This window comes from Pseudocercospora fijiensis (genome assembly GCF_000340215.1).
Source record: "Pseudocercospora fijiensis CIRAD86 unplaced genomic scaffold MYCFIscaffold_4, whole genome shotgun sequence".
Lineage (NCBI taxonomy): Eukaryota > Fungi > Ascomycota > Dothideomycetes > Mycosphaerellales > Mycosphaerellaceae > Pseudocercospora > Pseudocercospora fijiensis.
This window is the reverse complement of record NW_006921535.1, coordinates 2,344,047-2,361,877: the sequence shown is the minus strand read 5'-3', so window position 1 is coordinate 2,361,877 and position 17,831 is coordinate 2,344,047. Positions and strand designations below refer to the sequence as shown.

At 50.0% G+C, this 17,831-nt stretch overlaps 8 protein-coding genes across 8 annotated transcripts; 4 read left to right on the top strand and 4 right to left on the bottom strand.

Moving 5' to 3' along the window:
* Window positions 1–593: 593 nt before the first annotated feature.
* Window positions 594–2,803, bottom strand: MYCFIDRAFT_153709 (uncharacterized protein; the record flags this gene model as incomplete). The annotated part of the gene is made up of 2 exons (XM_007928180.1): window positions 594–1,117; window positions 1,646–2,803. The coding sequence occupies 2 exons, from the start codon at window positions 2,801–2,803 to the stop codon at window positions 677–679; spliced, it is 1,599 nt and encodes a 532-aa protein (XP_007926371.1). The 3' UTR covers window positions 594–676.
* A 5,985-nt stretch (window positions 2,804–8,788) lies between these two features.
* Window positions 8,789–10,628, top strand: MYCFIDRAFT_203484 (uncharacterized protein; the record flags this gene model as incomplete). Its single annotated transcript, XM_007928179.1, has 2 exons — window positions 8,789–9,359; window positions 9,415–10,628. 2 exons carry the CDS (start codon window positions 8,789–8,791, stop codon window positions 10,431–10,433), a joined length of 1,590 nt encoding a protein of 529 aa, XP_007926370.1. The 3' UTR covers window positions 10,434–10,628.
* An 84-nt stretch (window positions 10,629–10,712) lies between these two features.
* Window positions 10,713–11,215, bottom strand: MYCFIDRAFT_174517 (uncharacterized protein; the record flags this gene model as incomplete). Its single annotated transcript, XM_007928178.1, has 7 exons — window positions 10,713–10,737; window positions 10,762–10,836; window positions 10,864–10,892; window positions 10,920–10,970; window positions 11,016–11,065; window positions 11,149–11,168; window positions 11,193–11,215. 7 exons carry the CDS (start codon window positions 11,213–11,215, stop codon window positions 10,713–10,715), a joined length of 273 nt encoding a protein of 90 aa, XP_007926369.1.
* MYCFIDRAFT_211221 (uncharacterized protein) lies at window positions 11,180–12,212 on the top strand. Its single transcript, XM_007928177.1, has one exon. It carries the CDS (start codon window positions 11,260–11,262, stop codon window positions 12,133–12,135), a length of 876 nt encoding a protein of 291 aa, XP_007926368.1. The 5' UTR covers window positions 11,180–11,259; the 3' UTR covers window positions 12,136–12,212.
* On the top strand, window positions 12,166–12,822 carry MYCFIDRAFT_174515 (uncharacterized protein; the record flags this gene model as incomplete). The annotated part of the gene is made up of 8 exons (XM_007928176.1): window positions 12,166–12,211; window positions 12,238–12,253; window positions 12,306–12,385; window positions 12,415–12,461; window positions 12,491–12,658; window positions 12,682–12,695; window positions 12,744–12,751; window positions 12,797–12,822. The coding sequence occupies 8 exons, from the start codon at window positions 12,166–12,168 to the stop codon at window positions 12,820–12,822; spliced, it is 405 nt and encodes a 134-aa protein (XP_007926367.1).
* Window positions 12,823–13,467: 645 nt separating this feature from the next.
* Window positions 13,468–14,885, bottom strand: MYCFIDRAFT_211220 (uncharacterized protein). Its single transcript, XM_007928175.1, has one exon. It carries the CDS (start codon window positions 14,814–14,816, stop codon window positions 13,554–13,556), a length of 1,263 nt encoding a protein of 420 aa, XP_007926366.1. The 5' UTR covers window positions 14,817–14,885; the 3' UTR covers window positions 13,468–13,553.
* MYCFIDRAFT_174513 (uncharacterized protein) lies at window positions 14,853–15,408 on the top strand (the record flags this gene model as incomplete). The annotated part of the gene is made up of 7 exons (XM_007928174.1): window positions 14,853–14,887; window positions 14,923–15,072; window positions 15,101–15,178; window positions 15,206–15,260; window positions 15,292–15,300; window positions 15,332–15,361; window positions 15,397–15,408. 7 exons carry the CDS (start codon window positions 14,853–14,855, stop codon window positions 15,406–15,408), a joined length of 369 nt encoding a protein of 122 aa, XP_007926365.1.
* Window positions 15,409–15,921: 513 nt separating this feature from the next.
* MYCFIDRAFT_36632 (uncharacterized protein) lies at window positions 15,922–17,404 on the bottom strand (the record flags this gene model as incomplete). Its single annotated transcript, XM_007927577.1, has 2 exons — window positions 15,922–16,494; window positions 16,547–17,404. 2 exons carry the CDS (start codon window positions 17,402–17,404, stop codon window positions 15,922–15,924), a joined length of 1,431 nt encoding a protein of 476 aa, XP_007925768.1.
* Window positions 17,405–17,831: the final 427 nt, after the last annotated feature.

The window sequence follows — 17,831 nt, the reverse complement described above, 5'->3', positions numbered from 1 at the left end:
AGTCCTCGGTCCGTACCCTTCGCACTCCGCCGAACAGTCTTGGGCGGCTCAAATAGCGCCACACCTTGACAATTCCATCTCGAACTGCTCTCCGTGCCCCTTGCCGCCATGGTTGCTTCCCGACATCATATCCCTCCAGCGCTCCCTCCACGATCTCTTCTTCTCAGGTTCCTGAGGAGCGGGCCCCAGAATGGCAGCGATGCTTGCAGCCGAGGCAGGACCACGCCACCGCTGCTGACCACACTTCTTCTCGCCGTACGAAGGAGGTTGACTACTTGGCTCGGAATCCCAGTACTGAGGAGGCTCCTGCTGACCGGCCGGTGAGAATGATGGTTGTGTTGATGACGAGGCTTCGGCGTCTCCTGCTGCCTGAATCTTCTTGTTTTCCATTTCGAGCATGTTCAAGCGGCGCATGTTTCACTGCAGGGCCTTTTAGTAAGTAGTCAGTCTCAGCCCTGCCTATTTGTAGTCTGGGCAGGAGACAATCTCAGCAGCTGCTGCCAAGAACACAGCCGCGGAGGATTAGGTACATGTAGTTCATGCGAAGGATTCTCAGGCATTAGAAGGAATGCACCAAGCCAGCGCCAAGCTGACGTGGACTTCTTCAAGAATTTCGTATTGTACGAGCCACTGGTTCAGCTCTGCTATCATTGATACAGGATAATATTACAACAAGCTACTTGCTGCCACGATCCTTTCGCCGCTTCCTAAGTGCGGCTCCAAAGATATACAGTACCGCTGGTATCGTGCCGAACAAGATGCTCATAACTGCGTAAACACTCATACCAAGTCCAGGACCAAGTTTTAGCTCTTCGGTGGAGAATAGCGAGAACACAAAGCCAAAAGCATACGTCAGAATTGAGCTTCCAGCCCACATCCCTTCGTTTTGTTGTGAGGAATTGAAGCACTCCAACACGTATAAAGTCGTGCTCACTGCGATGAGTGACGATCCGAATGCATAGATGGCCATTGCGATCACGGTAGCCATCCAGTGATTATGCGTCGTCCAGCCGAGAATGAAGAGTGATGCGACGTTCAATGCTGATGCCGGAAGAGCTAGCCAGAGCCGCCATTCAGGTGGTGGCGAAGTCGAAGGCGGTATCCAAGTCTTTCGCTTCTCATTCATGCTCGGTTTCGGAGTGGTATCCGAATTGCTAGCCTCCAAAGCAGAAGTGGTTGCTGAGCAAAGTCGCTCGACGTCCTCAATGTTTGCACTTGATGGGTAGGCCGCTGGTGTCTGCGTTTCATCATCTGCGAGAGCTTCCACAAGCACGCGAGCAAGCTCGACACAGTCGAATTTGAGCTTGTAACCTTCCAATGCAGTACAAAGCTGACTAAAGTCCAGCTGTTGATTGAGGAGATTATTGACTTTTTCTGGTTTGATGCGTCTACCGCAGTTCTCATCGATGCCATTCAAGTAGCCAGTAGCTGCATATGCAAGCTTCATATTTCGCCGCCATTGCGGATTGGGTCGCTCAAAGGTCTTGCCAGTAGGAATGGAGAGTCGCTTCAAAGACTGTAACAGGACACTTCTTCGACTGCTTCTCCCAAGGCTGATCTGCTCGGTCGATGCACTAAAGCTAGACCGGTTGCTGTATTTACTGGCTCGCTTGCCGGTGTACAGCGTCCGCTCCTGTTCTGAGACCTTCTCCTCTTTGTATCTGAAAGCTCGAGGCTCGTAGCACCATTGTTGGTGGCAAAGCTCCATGATGAGCGCAAGTAGAGCGCCAACACTCATGGCAAGGAATGTGAGTCCTTGTGCGCCTGCGTTGAAGTGATGTGCTTGGGAGAGCACGTCAGGAAAGCCCGTCAGAATCGCGAACAGGATGCCGAAGTAGAAGGCATTCAGAGCTCCACATAGCAGCGTAAGTGGTTCCGAAAAGAAGACAAGCCACGGTCTCACAGACTCGTTCTTAACCAGCCCTCGGACCAGCGAGAGTTTGGAAGTCTCTTTCCAACCCTTTCGCGAGATCATCGTCTTTAACGTCTCGTCTGTGAAGAACATTGCACCGAAGAATAGACTGGATAGAATCAAAATGGCGAATTGAGTCCATCGCCAGTGTTGTCTCCACATTATTGCTCCGCTGAGCACCGAACCAAGGGTACTCCCAACAATAATGGTCGACGTGTATGCGACAATGGGTAAAACTCGATTCTCGACCGTCCATATGTCCAAGATTGATGCATAGCCTAGCTGTAGCGCTGGTGCAGCAAAAAAGCCGGCGAGAAGCCGGCAAATCGCCAGGCCAGACATGCTGTTCGTCAGTCCAGATGCCAAGATGAATATGGCATACAGTGGCGCAGAGATGATGTACATTGACTTCCGACCTATCGATTCAGCGCTCGGCGTACTGAAAAAACCCAATACCAGTCCCAGCAGGTAGACTGATGTGGGAAGCACTGCGACAATGGAGGAGGTCTGCATTTGATTCTTGATAACACCGTGTGCCAAGGTCATACTCGATGCACCGAGCATAATGGCCCAAGAGATGATGCAGAATAGCATTGTGTGCATCCATTTTTTCCTCTTCGTCCAATTCCTCGGATTACACGGGTTGATGGCCCAGTGCAAGTCGGCATGCAAGTCGTGCTCATAAGCGTTCTCCTGCAGCTGCAACGACCGTTGAGGCGACGCAGAATCTGCGGTCGATCTTTGGTTCGTACTGAGTCGTGTTGGAGTCGTCTTAGTGTGTCGTACGGGAGTTGGTGATGCATGGCGTGATGGCGTTTGGACTGGTGTTTGAGAATCCGACTGCAGTAAGAAGTGAGAGCCGATCTCATCGCGAGATTGTTCTTGCGACATTTTGCGATCGTGATCGCGTGCCGTGTGTTGTTGCAATCGCTCACGCGCTGCGAGAGACGTTGTTAATAAGTTCCGCTGCGTAGGAGAAATAGTTGCACGCTGCAGTGTTCCAGCAACATTCTGCAGCCGCCAGATGCCCGAGTATGCGTCTTGGTGTTTCTTTTTGTGCCCATGAGTAGTGCAGAGCACTTCTCTGCCTTGTTGAAGGAGGTAGTCATATTCGTTAGATCGAAGTGGTTGACGAGACTGGGGTCTCCTGGCAGGCTATCCTTGGTCTCAATAAAGCCACATCTCCTGGAGACCCTTCATCATCAAATCTTCGGTCGCGATAAGAATCCCAAAATGGTAAGTTAGGGTTGCTTCATCATGATGATGAGCGTTTTTGGGAGAATGAAGGCTTGACCAGTGTTTCGATACAGTGCTGTATTAAGAAGAACAGAGTGAAGAGACGAAGTCACAATCTGGGGTCGATCAACCCCAGACCGCTTGGCAAATGGCACAGGGAATTTGAAAAAGCCTATGGTCGCAATCACTGATCTGATTGATGATGATGAAGTGCTATGGAGCGAAGGGCTCAGGCAACTAATCCAAGCTCCAGCAATTCCATGTGCACTTACTTGTTATTATCATAGGGCTTCGAAAGGTCTTCTTTGAGCTGCGACCAAGCTTCCTCCCAAGCACTGTTTCGTAAGGTGTCCTTTCCCTTATTATCTTCCCCATAATCTTGCGACGGCTGTGTCTTTTGTGCAGTCGCTAGGACGTCGTTTCTTTTCTTGTCATACTCACCAAGCTTCTCGGAATAGTCGAGAAGTCTCGTAGCGGGGTTTCGCCAGAAGACATGATGCTCTGGGGGTATTTCGAGGGCAGCATCCGCCGCAATGGCTTGTGTCTGTACCGAAGATCTTGCAGGGGTTGAATTGAGATCGAGATCGGATCGCGGAGGAGGCAGTGGGCGATGGGCGAAGCACTGTTGACACTCAAGCTTGGGCGCGTCTGAGGGCAGCGGCAATGGCTCTGCAATTCTTGGACATGGGTGGTTTGAGTGATGGGCGGAGTAGCATCGCACGACAACATCGTTCTGCGCGTAACATTTGGCGCAGCTCCAGCGATAGTATTGACACATGTCGGCTTGATGAGGCTGTAAGTTCAGCGAAGAGCTGCTGCGCAATGCAAGTGAAGGTCAAGTTGCTATTATAGCGCTTGAATGTATGGACGACTGGAGCAGCATTGTTGCAGCCTTTTGGTTTGGTCTTCTGCACAAGACAAGACGTGTTTCGCGCAGAAGTTGTGAGTCGTTTCCATTACCACAAAGACCACAAGGAGTGTCAAAGGGTAGTCGGCAGTGGTGCAATCTTTTGACGCCGTTGCTCGAGGTGTTTGATGAAAGACATGACGGTCAAGAATGGAGATTGCTGGGCGTTGATGTCAGCATAGGACATGGCTTGAAGGCCGAATGCTGATGGACGGAGCGGCGTGGTGTGATGATTGTTCAGTAATAAAGTTAGATAGTGAGCCGCGCCTGGCGCTACTGCAGGTAATACACTCGGCCACTTGCAGGATTGCTGCACGCCAGACGGCCGGCAGCAGCCGGCCGGACACCGCTCGCTAGGAACAAGCTCATGGAGGAGACGATCCGATGGACGTGGTGCAGGCAACGCGAGGGCGCAAGAGAAGGAGACTTATTATGTATGACAGTTGTGTGCAAAGTGCTAGGAAGAAAAGCTGGCGGTGCCAAGGCCCGACATTGTGCAGGCAGCGGAGTCAGGCCCGCAAACAAAACGGGCGGCCCGTTGCTGATCGATACGATGCCGGCCCCGCGGCTGGCGGCGTTACTACTCCAGTCTCCAGCAGAGCAATAATGACAGAGCAGGTGTCTGTATTCTGGCAACGCGCTAATTCTCGGGTGGCGCATTCCGTAGAGATCCACAATTGAATGACGTTTTGTGTGCCCCGCTAAGACTATGAAATTCGTATGCATTCGCGTTATAATTTTAGGAATTTCGAAATTACTACTACCTCGTTACCTCTATTATCGCTATAATAGAGGATCTACCGGTTATCGCTATACCTAACGGCAATAGCGATGCGCTTAGCAATCTTAGCGTCCTTCGCGATAGGCTCTTCCTTATCGATAAGGATATACCGCTATCCTATACTAAATAGATTGTTACTATTAAACTAATATCTAATATATATAGCTATACTCGTATAATAGTCCCTAAAGCAGACCGCAATAGCAGCATCGTTTCTAAGTCCTATTATAAGTATATTAAGGCTAAGCGGATAGAAGCGGCGGAAGCAAAGAAGAAGAAGGTCGAGGATACTATTTCTAGTCGCCTAAAGCTAGAATATACGCCCTTTAAGCCTTATAGGCTTAATCTTATTATATTACAGTACTACGATACTATCGATAGTAAGCCTACGAAGGTTCTTATCTAGCGTACCGATTATCGACAAAAACACACCTATACCTTATAGTATAGCGACGCTCGGCGGACTAACGTATACCTAAAAGAGATAGGTTAAGAGAAGCTAGATAGATTACTACGGATTAGTCGTACGAGAGACTTTTTAAAGGATAACTATAGCAATATTAGTAGCTACGCTATTTAGTATTAGACGTTGTATAACCTAGTAAGAAGCTTACTGTACTACAATCGAGATAAGCGCTATATTGTCCCCGGCAAAAGCGCTATTCTACGGCAAATTAAAGAGGCGAGAGAGCGTACGATTAAGCGTAGTTATTATTGCTAGGTCTTCTAGGTATAGACGTCTAAAGGCCTCAAATAGGGCATTGTATATACTACTAAGAAGGGCATTAAGCTGCTTAAGAGGTATAGCGAGTTCTTATCGTAAGACGCTACCTACGATACTAATAATACTAGCTTCTTCCTCGTTAACCTATTCGTACGAGACGAGAATAACTTCTAATACCCTATCGCTTATATACTTATCGAGAGCTAGTATACTATTGTTCTTACGACTAGCTTCTAGCACTTGTCTTCGTAGGCCGATTACAAGAAGCCTAGTAGCTAGCACCTTAGATAGACGATTATTAATAACTCTATAAGCGAATAGGCTGCCTTCTAGCTCGCTTTTAATAATAAAGTTATAGTCTATCTATGCTAGCGATACGTTGTCGAGACTATTAGAAAGAAGTTTAGTATTAAGCGTAGATATAAGAAGATATAATAGGCTCTATTTAGTATACTGTATTTTGTAGAAGACTATAACGAGGCTCTTTAATATATATAGCTTATAGAAGCCTCGCTACTAGGTAGTTAGTAGGATCTATTAGCCGCCTACTTTAAACGAGAGTAGACTATCGAGTATGCCGAGCTCTAGTGCGTATACGCTCGACAGGGCAATCTACGCGTTTTATAGGTAAATATAGCTGTTTCTTCCTAATCGCGTACTACGGTTAGAGCTAACTTTCCTCGTAGACGCGTACTACTAGCTATATTAAAGGCTATTATATCTATTTTAAGCGAGGCAACGAGACGACAATCTATAACTAGTTACTCGTAGGTACCCTTATACACTCTCTAGATATTAACGACTACTAGTATAACAAAGCCGACGTTGCTAAAGCTTCTATACTATAATTGCTACTTTTCCGCTCCCTTAGATACTCGAGGCTTTAAGAATTGCTATACTATCTATAGATAAAGATTAGTAAGCAGTATAAGATTGCACGTTTATAGTACGAGCGAGGTGCTATTACCTAGTCTCGTTTTGAACCTACCCTTAACAAAGAGATACCTTCTAAGTGCCCTTGCCTATTCTTCCTTAGTTAGTACTAGCCTTACTGCTATATACTGTTTAATAGCGAGTTTAAGGATAACTAGTTGTCTCGGAAGCAGGTAGACGAGTATATAGACCGCTAGAAGGCAATAGATAGTAGACAAGGCTTAAATAATGCCTCGACGGTCTACGAGGAGTAGTTTAATAGCAATCGTATACTAATCGACGACCTAGCTACGGTAGAAGCCTTACTAGAAGGAGCTGCTAGCAACGGCGTATTAGAGCGTAATTACTATATTCTTCTTTATTATATTATCGACAACTTTAAGGAAGACTTCTATCGCCTAGCGAGAGCCGCTTAGTTAATAGACAACCTCTTAAAGAAGAACTATAACGACTATATTTAGTATCTCTATAAGCACTATTCGAAGGTTGTTAGCGAGGCGATCTACTAACTATTAATAGACTAGTAGCTCGAGAAGGTAAAGTTAGATAACGACTTCTAATATTAAATTAACTAGACTCGCGACAACTTTATTAATAACGATATAGTAGATAGCGACGACAGCGACGACGACGATATCGATAACTAGGTCCTTAGCATAATAGCTAATCTAGAAGACGCGACTTATATTAGTAAGACACGGCTTAGTTAATAGGCGCCGCCGCCGCTATCGTTCTTATTATAACCCTTCTTTCCGACTTAATATACTACGCGCGTATTAAACGACTTCTAATCTACCGCCGGCGGCAATAACGTATAGTATAGCGGCAACAGCGAGAGCGACTACTTACTAACTCGCTATCTAGCGGAAATACTACCTTCTATACCCTTCGTACCTACTACGCCGAGCTATTTACGCTATTTAACTACTACTACCGCCGCCGCCGCCGATAGCAACCTTAGTTAGACCGAGAACCTTCTATAAAACATACTAATCCGACCGCCGCTAAACGTAGATATATAATAGTAGAATAGGCAGTTTAAGCTATACTATAATCTATAGATAGGCGCTATAGAGCGATACGAGATACTACTATAATAAGCAATAAATAAGGAGGTCCTATAAGAGTAGGTAGAGCGAGTGCAATAGCAGCGATACCGATAGTAAGGTAGATAGACAGCTAATTAAGGCAAGAGCGCGATAATAATACCTCTATTTTGCTATACTATTAATAGCTTACTAACACTTTAGCTTTATCTGTCGCTATTGCTAGCGACGGCGAGGTATTGCTAGCGTTGCCAGCGTTGCTAGCATCTTACTCGGTTCCTAGCAATATATTGCTATAACGTAGGTTTTGCGTCATTTTGTGGGACTCGCGTACTTCCGGAGGTACGTGCGCTGCCAAGCGTTGCCAGAATACAGACACCCGACAGAGCTGCTGCTGCATGTCTGCCCGGCTTCGAGCTTTGCTGGCACGATACATAGCGTCGCAGCACAGAACGCTGGCAGCAGCAGTGCGGTAACGCAAGCTGGCGGCACTGCGCACTGCGAAGCACCGACAATGGAAGTCGCCCAAACGTTCCAAATGTCGCACAGCTCAGGCGGCGGCGTGGAAATGGAAACGGAAACGGTCTCCTCGAATCTAGAACCTGGGAACTCTCAACACCACCCCTGCCTGCCGAAAGCTCACCCATCCCATCCCGCTGTTCGTTTCTCACATGCCTCGTGATCCTCGTCGCTCTTCAACTTTCGTCCGTCGACGCTCCAGCACTGCTACTCACCTGCCACCCACCTGCCACCTCCCACCTGCCTCCTTCCACCTGCCACCTGCCACGCCGCTCGCACGCACGCACGCCCGACTGCCTCTACTCCGCCGCTCGCCCATTCCTCTCTCCCCCCGTGTGCCCCACTGATCGTGCCTTCCTATCTGCACACATACCGACAGCGACTTCCGTCACTTCCGGAGGTGTACTGTACCTTCACCACGGAGCTGCGTACACCTTCGATGGAAACAGCGGCCAATCAGGCCCACGCATTCGCTCAGGCACACGCACATCGTCTTCTGTCGTCTCTTCCATCTCCTGCGACGTCGCCCACTTTGCATGGCCCGCATTCTCCACGCCAAACATATGAACTGTCTGCGCCCTCACCCTCGCCCTCGCTCTCGCCCGATCGCCCTCTGAGACGTGTCTTGCACGCTGATCATACACCCGCCGTGCTACCGTCACTACCCGGCCATGTCGACGCACTACCTGTCACAACACCTCTCACAGAAGCCCCAGCCCAGCCGAACATCATGAACCTGATCGTTGCCGGCGCTCTCGCTCCTGTACCCTCTCCGCCGCAACCAAAAGAGCCCTCGAGATCAGGTCCTGGCCTTCGTCTACCCTCATTTGACGCACTAGGCATTGCTGCTCCTCATCCAGATCGTTTCGGCTCTCTCAGTTTCAGTGACGACAATATGCCAGATTGTCTTGGCGGAGCCATAGCCCAACCCTCAGATGCCAAGAATCCTGGTGATGCCATCGTAGATGCCTTCGACTCTTTGGCTTCATGTTTCTCTTCAGCACTCACTGAGAGGCCTCAGATACACCCAAAGCTTCCACCTGGCCTGGTCCGAACCCCTTTCCACCATGATGTCGCCACCCTCACCCCTCCAGCCGAGTATGGTGAGCCAACTTGGCAGTCCATGGCAAGCCATTCCAACCCACCTATGCACTCGCCTTCGACAGAACCAGGAAGCGTCAACACGCACCACCTCGAAGCTGGAAGAGCCTCTGAATCACCGCCACCGGCCAGCAGCTCATTACCACAGCTAACTCATACTGGGCCGGAAGCGTTCATCAATGATGCTCTAACCGTGCTGCGTAAGTGAACCAACTATTCTTACCTAGCTGCTTCCTTTGCTGATCAATCTCACAGTTAGCGAGATTCGAAGCTCACCCATTCCAAACAATCCTTTGCGAGTTCTCTCACATGCTCTGCCCAGTCCGTCAACAACCGGCCACGTCTTCTCTTCCATAATCGGCGCCATACATGCCTCGACACCTACGCCTCACACAGAATGGATTAATGTCTTTCACGCAATTCAAGGTCGCTTCAACCTCGCTGACTTGCCGACATCGCCTCCCAGCACTCCCGGTCCAGCGGTCGGCGGAGATGACTACTTCACGAAGAAAGTTTTCGATAGCGCAGTCCCTGTGTCGGATTATCAGGCAGAACTTTCCACCCTTCCCCGATCACCTCATCCCGTCGTTCCTCCTTCCTCCATCAATTTGTCGATCGTAGAGCGCTACATTCCGCCGAGCAGCACGCACGAGTTCAGCAACATGTTCAAAGTCGAAGGCCCATCAGTTCTTGTGGACCGCTTGGTAGAGTTGTCGCCAAATCGAGGACATCTAATCTTCCTGTATCCCACCAGAACTGGAGCCTTGAGATTCATGCAAGAATATCTTGGCCCAATAATCGACCCACTCCTGCGATCGATACAGGTCGTCAATGGCTTGTCATCTGATCTCAGTCGGACACTGGGCAACATGTCGGCTGCCGCTGCACTCCCCGAGTTTGAACCAATGGAGCGATCGCTGAAAGCTCTGTGTACCAAATTGATGCAGCGAAGTGCTACCATGTCAGCATTTCATGGCGGCAGAGCCGCCTTCACCGTCACCCATGCATCAAAAGCAGAAGTACACCTGAGCAGAGAGGCGTGGTCAAGAGATTGGTGGACTAGGCAAGAGAAGCCGAGGATACGTGCTGCCATGACCAAATACGCCCAAGAAGCACAGAAGAAGAGCAGCAACGAATACATTGAAAGAGCGCCGACGCCGACAGAACTTGTAGATGGCTTGATCAAAGGAGTTGAGACAAGACCCTATCCTCCTGGCCAGGAGCCGAGGAGTGGTATTGAGGTCGCCGTCTTTGTGGTTCAGCGTTCTGCATAGCAAGCGAGCATGATACGACCAGAAACGAAGGACAGATAATGAGCGATGATTTTTTGGGCAGGCGACACGCAATGGCGCGCCCGAGGTATTTCAAACCCTGGGTATGGGGGAGGTTATTTTCATGGTCTTGAGTGTCGAAGCCTGTTAGTTCTATACCCCAGGATACAGCGGTTGTAACGACAGCACTTCAGCCAGCCACATTGCATCAATGCCTATATACATGTACCATTGAACTTTGACGCCACTAGAATCTGACTTGCACAAAAGAAGTCAGAGAACTTAGTACTCCCAAGCATTGCTCGACCTCCAATTGCGCAAGCAACGGAACCGAGAGAAGGCCGAACTTCTGCCTGCTGATTCATCGGATTCTCCCGCATTAGCAAGCATCGCCAATCGCCGACACCTTCCATAACAGTTCTATCTGCACCACTCACTCGCCATATGGCCTGTTCTCAGAAGCTCAGGCATTGAGCACGCAATTGCGACATTGCCAAGCTCTTCTAAGCAAGCAAGTCGCTTCTGATTGGAGTGCATGTGCTCATGCGAGTGTATTCATCAGAGCGCGCCGCCTTTTCTCCGCACGTCATCTGTGGCCAGCGACGTCGGTAATGCGGCAATGACGTTTCGGTATACTTCGACCGATTACATGTGATGTTCTGGATTTGAAATGCGGCGAGAGTTGTTGTAGGTATATATTCAAGTCTTGTATACTCACAATTAATCCTTTTACTGCTACTACAGTACCCCGCAAATCTTCACAGACTCGCTGATATTGAAGCCATTGAATACACCTCGGTATAAGCACACAACTCGCTACCAAACCACTATGTCTACAGAAACCGCCACCCAAAGCCAACAAAAATTTGGCCTTTCGAACGATATCGAACCACCTCGCGGCGAAACCAAAGCAACCCTCACATTCTTCGCCCCTCCCGCAGACGGAGCACAACCCTACAATTATGCCGGCGCATACCAGAAAAACCCTCCCTCGGGCATGCCACAAAGAAACTACGGCCAAGATGCACAAGAAGTCACAATCCGCGACATCCGCGGTCGAGAATCAGAATTCGACATGAATGAGAGTGGCTTCGGCGTGGTACAAAACATCTCCAGCGTGATGAGAAACGCAGATTTCAATTCCGACGAGAAGATCGAGAAAGCATATTACCCTGAAATTGAGAAATTGATTTTGGAAAACGTTCCCGGAGCTGAGAGGGTGTTTATTTTCGATCACACGGTCCGAAGATCTGATCCCAACGCCCATCGAGCACCTGTGCGCCAGGCACACATCGACCAAACGACCAAATCTGCCAATGCAAGAGTTGACCACCATATGGGATCGGAAGCCGAAGCATTGAAGAATGGTCGTGTGCGACTCATCAATGTCTGGCGTCCATTGAACGGTCCCGTTCTGGCTTCCCCTCTGGCCTACGCGGATTCGAGATCTGTTCCTGATGAAGACATCGTGCCGATTGAGCATAGATATCCGGATCGAAAGGGTGAGATTGCTGGGGTGAAGTATACGAGGAAAGGGGAGTGGTATTTTTGGAGTGGGATGAGGAATGACGAGAGGATTCTTTTGCAATGTTATGATTCGAAGGATGGGGCGAGGACGCCGCATTCGGCTTTTACGCATCCCGATACGAAGCCGGAGTGGCCTGGGAGGGAGAGTATTGAGGTTAGGACTTTGGTTTTTGGTTGAGGATGTACAGTAGTAGCTTGAAGAGGATACATGGTATTTTTACGATACGATGGAATGTGGAATATGATTTATGAGAGTTTTTTTTTTGTTTTTTTTTTGAAGATTTCTGTCTTCCCGAGTCATCTTTATTACTAGTTCTAGGAATTTCGGCGACGATAATTATAAACGAGGATACTGATCGTACAAAAGGTAGAGCAAACCCTTGACAATCGCTCGCCCAAAGCAAGGATGTCCTTCACGGCCCACTCATGTGGCATATCCGAATGAGTGCAACGGCAGCGAACATGAACTTCCACTGTCGACAGAAGTTGAAGGTCGGTCTGTCTGTATACTTCAATTGCCGACAGAGACCTAGCGCCTGGTAGACATTGGATCTGGCAGCATCTACCTACATACGAGAATGAATGGTCGTCCTCTCGAAAACCATTCTTGGCTCAATGACTTAGCGGGTAAATCGCCCGACTTAGTGCAATGCATGCATGCTCCGCTGAACGAATACTTCTGCTCTCTCGACCCGGACTACGTTTCATAGTTCGTTGATTGTAGCCGTTTATGTTTAGGTCCTGAGCCGAGGGCGATTATTTTGCTTTTTGGCATGCAGCTGCCAGTGCATTCTGTTCCATTTAATCTATGACCCTTGTCATTCGATACTCTACTCTAGCTCTCTTGCTCTTCATCGTGAATTGAATCCAATCATTCAGTCGTGCAGATCTCTAAGCCTTCAACCTACTCATCTTCGGCCAAATCTTATCCTCCTCCGCTATCTCAATAGCCTCCTTTGTACTTGTATCCAAATCCTCTTCTGGCAATCCAAGCTCCTTATCCACAACCTTCTCACTCAAATCCCCACCACCATTCTTAAAGAACACCCTCGTATACAATCTCATAGCGAGACCCACGACATTTATCTGCTTTATGATATCCACAGCACGCTCGAATCTCTCTTTAGCATCTTCGTGAATAATGTTCCAATCAGGTTCCTCGTCGCCTGTGACGCGGAGGACGGAATCGAACATGTCTCTTTCAAAGAGACAGTGAAGAATTTGAGGATGAGAGCGTCGTCTTGGTACTGGCTCAAAGTCAAGCTTTTGTCGTTCTCCTCTTTGGGAAGGATTGGGAGGGCAAAGACTTTAGCTACGGCGCGACCAGTTTGGGGTCAGGGGCTAGTGGTAATCTCAGCGTCTCCATGTAATCTACTAGACTCACTCTGAGCTGGCGACATTGTCGTTCGAGCGGATTGATATTTGCAAGCAGGGCCGCACTGAAGCCAAGTCCATCTCGATGGATGGCATGAAGCGTACAAGATGCGTCTCACTTCGAGGGAGACATCGTGGCCAAAGGATATCAGGATTTAGAGACCACATGTAGCGCCAAAGCAAAGGATGTGCGCTAGAACGTGCAGGTCTTGGGCGTGACCATCACTCCTCCTCACTTTCCTCACTCTCATTATCTTCAGCAGCCATGGCAAGCTCAAGCTGCTTCTCCATGTCATCTTCTTCATCGTCACCGCCCATGACTGTGGCAGCGCTGACGCTCGGTCTATGTCTCGTTGCGGGTGATGGCAGCTCTAGATCATCCACATCTGCATCATCATCCTCGCCATCAAGATCAGCTTCACCACCATCGTCTTGCGACGGCTGATCCGCGGCGTCTTCAGGCTCAGGACTACTGCTGTTGCCAAACTCGAACTCGTACTCTTGAACCTCTTCCTCTTTGTTGGGCATGGGAGAAGCAATACCCGGGCTGCTCGCGGCAGATCGCAAGCTGATCGGACCTGCACCGAGCTGTCCTTGCAGAGCCATTGCCATGGCTGTCCTGGGCGGCTTTTCTGTGACTGGAGTCTCGTTCTCGAGAATGAGCTCGCCGGAGTCATCAATTGATGGTCTGCGTATTGATGCTTTGCGATCCACGCGAATCTTCGGCGCGATTGGCTTCGCCTTTGCTTTCGCAGGCTCCGGCGCAGCGGCAGGAGGTGGCAGATCTTGACCTGCCTTGACTCTCTTAGGATTTGGTTTGTCTGCGGTAGCGCTCTTTCTCTTTGCCGCCGGAGCCTTCTTGGCAGCTGCCTTTGCAGGTCGGCTGACTGGTGTGCTGGTAGTTGCATGCTGGATGAGAGGCGTGGCTGCTGAGCTGCGGGAGGGATCATGCACAGGCTGTGTGGTCTCAGGCTTCTCCAGTTCAGCTTTTAAGAAGTGCCTGTAATCGAACGGATTCGAATCGTCTGGGGGCGCTTCTTCATCGGCATCCCCGAACAGGTCATCTTCATCGGAATCGCCAGCGTGGATGTGCGGATGCTCGCTCTCCAGCTTCGAAGCATCGTCTTCTTTTGGTGTCTTCACCAGATTGAAGCCGTGACTCCCATCCACCCTCTCCAGTAGCATTTCTCGCTCTTTGCCATCTCCGCGCAGCACCAACACAAAGCTGGACTCTTGACGCTCGTACTGTCCGTGGTATTCATACTCTCCATCCTCTGCTTCCAGCAACAATGTGTGCTGATCGCCACGCTCTTCTATGGTAACATCCACACCACCCTTCGGCTTAAGTGACGGTCTACAGTTGTACTTCACGCTGGCATATCGTGTCGCGTTATCAGGGTCGGTAATGCTAGCGCCCAGTCGGATTGGATATGTGGCTTGGACTTTCAGGTCGATGATCGACGGCGAGGATACTGCTGTTGCCATTGTGTGCCGAGCTACTGCTGTCTACCGGACGTCTCTATGGGCTATCGAACTCATGGGGAGCGAAAGGCGACGTGCCACTTGTTTGCGTGCCACAGAGATGCCGCAGTGAACAAAGAGAGTCGAGTTGGGACAAGAAGCAGGGCCCGCAGCGAATGTGGATCAGATCCAGAATCTCGGGAGTCGGTCCGGCGGCACGCGCTTGCAGCGATCAGGCTTGTAGTCTTATTCTATTTTTGGTTGCGCACGAATTCGTCAAGTGGCCGTGGCCACAGAAGAAGATATAGCACGGAACTTGTTGCGAAGCCAGAGGTATCTGTATTGAAGACTTCTGACAAAATATCAAGAACTGTTTTCCGCAGGCGGTGGTAACAAAGGCATTCGTCCACCAGGATGTCACGGGCTATACGGTATAGTCAGTTTGGAGCGCTGTTACATGTCATTCACGTGAACTTGTTCTCAAGGTTGTGACCACTAGCAAAAAGCTGTTTTCTACGATTGATCGAATATGACCCAAGGAAGCTGTCTCGGGCGTCGCAGTTCAATGGGTATGTTACTCAATGTCGTTCACCATTTCGTCGAGCTCAGCCATTGACACTAGCTCTTCTCCCGAAGGAATTGGCGATTGATGTGATTAATCCAGGAATGAATCTATTGCGACATCATACGACGCCTCTGGAGTCTGCTGACCGTCTTGGTTAAGGCTGCTTTGCCTCATCAGCTCGTCTCTGCTCTGGACAGTCTGTTCGCTAGGTTCCTAACTTGTCCCGGAATGCTGGCCAGCATGAGATGTAGTCTTTTGCATCGCTTGCCCAACAATTTCCAAGTGCCTCGATGGAGGCAGCGTCAGATGTGCCGCATCCTGGCGTTGGTATGGATTTGGCGGGATCATGTTCTGCAGCATAGATGGTGCTGATTCATGGCGTAATACTGCTCGTGGTTGCGTATCAGGTGTTCTGTATTCTGCTCGCGACGCTGCTAGCGGCGGCATGATCGGCGGTCCTGTCTCGTAGCGATCAAGCGCCGGTGGCATAACAGGTGGTGCTCTAGGCTGTTCTCTGATCCCTGGTGTAGATATATCGGGTATGACATGATGAGTGGTGCTCTCCTAGTGCGGCTTCGAGCTTCGTGCTAGCCAAAGGCCAACGCTTTCTCGAGCCAACTCAGAACCCCATACGCCGTCTCTTCCACCACGACGGAACTCCTCGTTAGTAGCATCCTCTCCACCACCGCGAGTGGCTTCGGCAAGGATAATCTCGAGGTCACGCTGCTGGCTGCTGATCCATCGCTTGACGAATGATGTCGGATCCTTGGCGAGGTTGTTGTAGAATTTGCGCTTCGCGTTCGTTTGGTGGATCTTCTGGACCAGAAGTGCCAAGTCATCGTCAATCTTGACGATGGTCTGGAGATCATTAAGGTGCGACTTCGAGGTTTGGAAGCGCGTTAATTGGTGCTGAAGAGGGTTTGGCATCGGCACGCGAATATCATAGACAGTTGGCCGACATGGCTTGAGCTCCTCAGTAGCGTCGCCGTCTGAAGAAGAGTCTTCGTCGCGCTCTCCTTTGATATATGACTTGTCGACACGGATCGTATACTGCAATTGGATAGGTGGAAGAGGATGCAGGTGGGCCACAAGCGCGTCGGGAACGTATGGGAAGTAGACTTGGTCGGCTTTGAAGAGCTATGAAGCATGTTAGCTTTGGGCCGCGTCTTGAGAGGAATAGTGCACGAACCTTGCGCAAGGGCTCATCGCAGATGATCTTTCTCTTGTCGTCATCTTCCTGCAGGCCCATGGCACGGCAGTACTCCCAGATACCTTGTACCGCTCCCGCACGGTCTTCTTCTTCAGTGTCTAGAATCTCGGCCAGTTCCGGGCTGAGCTTGAATCGCTCGCTCTTTTCGTCGCGAGTGAGATTGATGGTGATGTTGATATTCTCATCCGCCTTTCGCGTGAACTCTAGTGTGTCAAAGTTGTTTTCGGAATCAGTCGGATCCAGCTGTTGGCCTGGAGGCATCTGCTTCTTCCGCCACTCAATTTGACTGAAGCCATCGGGCTGAAGGTTCGGATCGCGATCGAAGTCAATACTGATCTGCTTGAAGAATGTGCTCAGTCGTGGTCGGTGTTGTGGTGCTGGCTTGTCTGCCTCATCATCTTCGGGATCGTCAAGCAGGCGGCCCTCAATCTTGACCTTGTATGTAGCCTGGTTCTCTCCGAACTCGAAAATGCCATCCTCGTTCGCTGTGCCTTCTTCCATGACCTGCCATGGCTGCCCTTCGGCTGTGTTGGAGATCCAGATGCGCAGAATGCCTTCTCTGCGCGTGTAACGTCTCTGGAGATTGTCGCTGATGTCGAGGCGCTTGCGCATCATGACCGCATCTAGCCGGCGCTCAATTTCGCGCAGCTGCTTGTAGCGACCAACGCCATCTCCCACTATTGCCTCACTGACTTCGTCTGGAATCTCGCGATCGGTAGGCTTCTTCGCTTGACGGCGGGCGAGGTCTTGGCGGCGCAGACTCTCGAGGTGCTGCTGTTGTATTTGCGCGGCAGTCAACTGCGGTTGGCCTTGATGTGCTTGTGGAGGTGCGACCATAGGACCTGCATTGCGAAAGGTTCGCTCAAGGTCAGCAAAGCTGATTTTACGCCGATGCGCGCGCTCGATATTCATGCTGGGGAATTGGATGCGCGCTTGCAGAACCCATACGGCACTGCAGCGGACAAGTATATGCCTCTATAATCGTGATATACGGGGGCAAAAACAAGTGAATGCAATAGTTCTTACCAGGTCCTCGTCTGGCAGCAGTCGCATGGGGACTCCGATTCGCTTGCTGATAGTTTCGGTAGCTTTGCATCTTTCCGTCTCCGCCGATCGGTGTGCTTGCCAAGGCTGGCTTGCAAGCTGGAGTTCGAGAACGAAGGTGATGGCGGCGCGATCAAGGAGCGCGGGTGGTGATGATGTTGCGATGGAAGCTGTCGAGAACGCGTCGTGTCGTGTCGGGTGGAGAACTGGGAGACGTGCG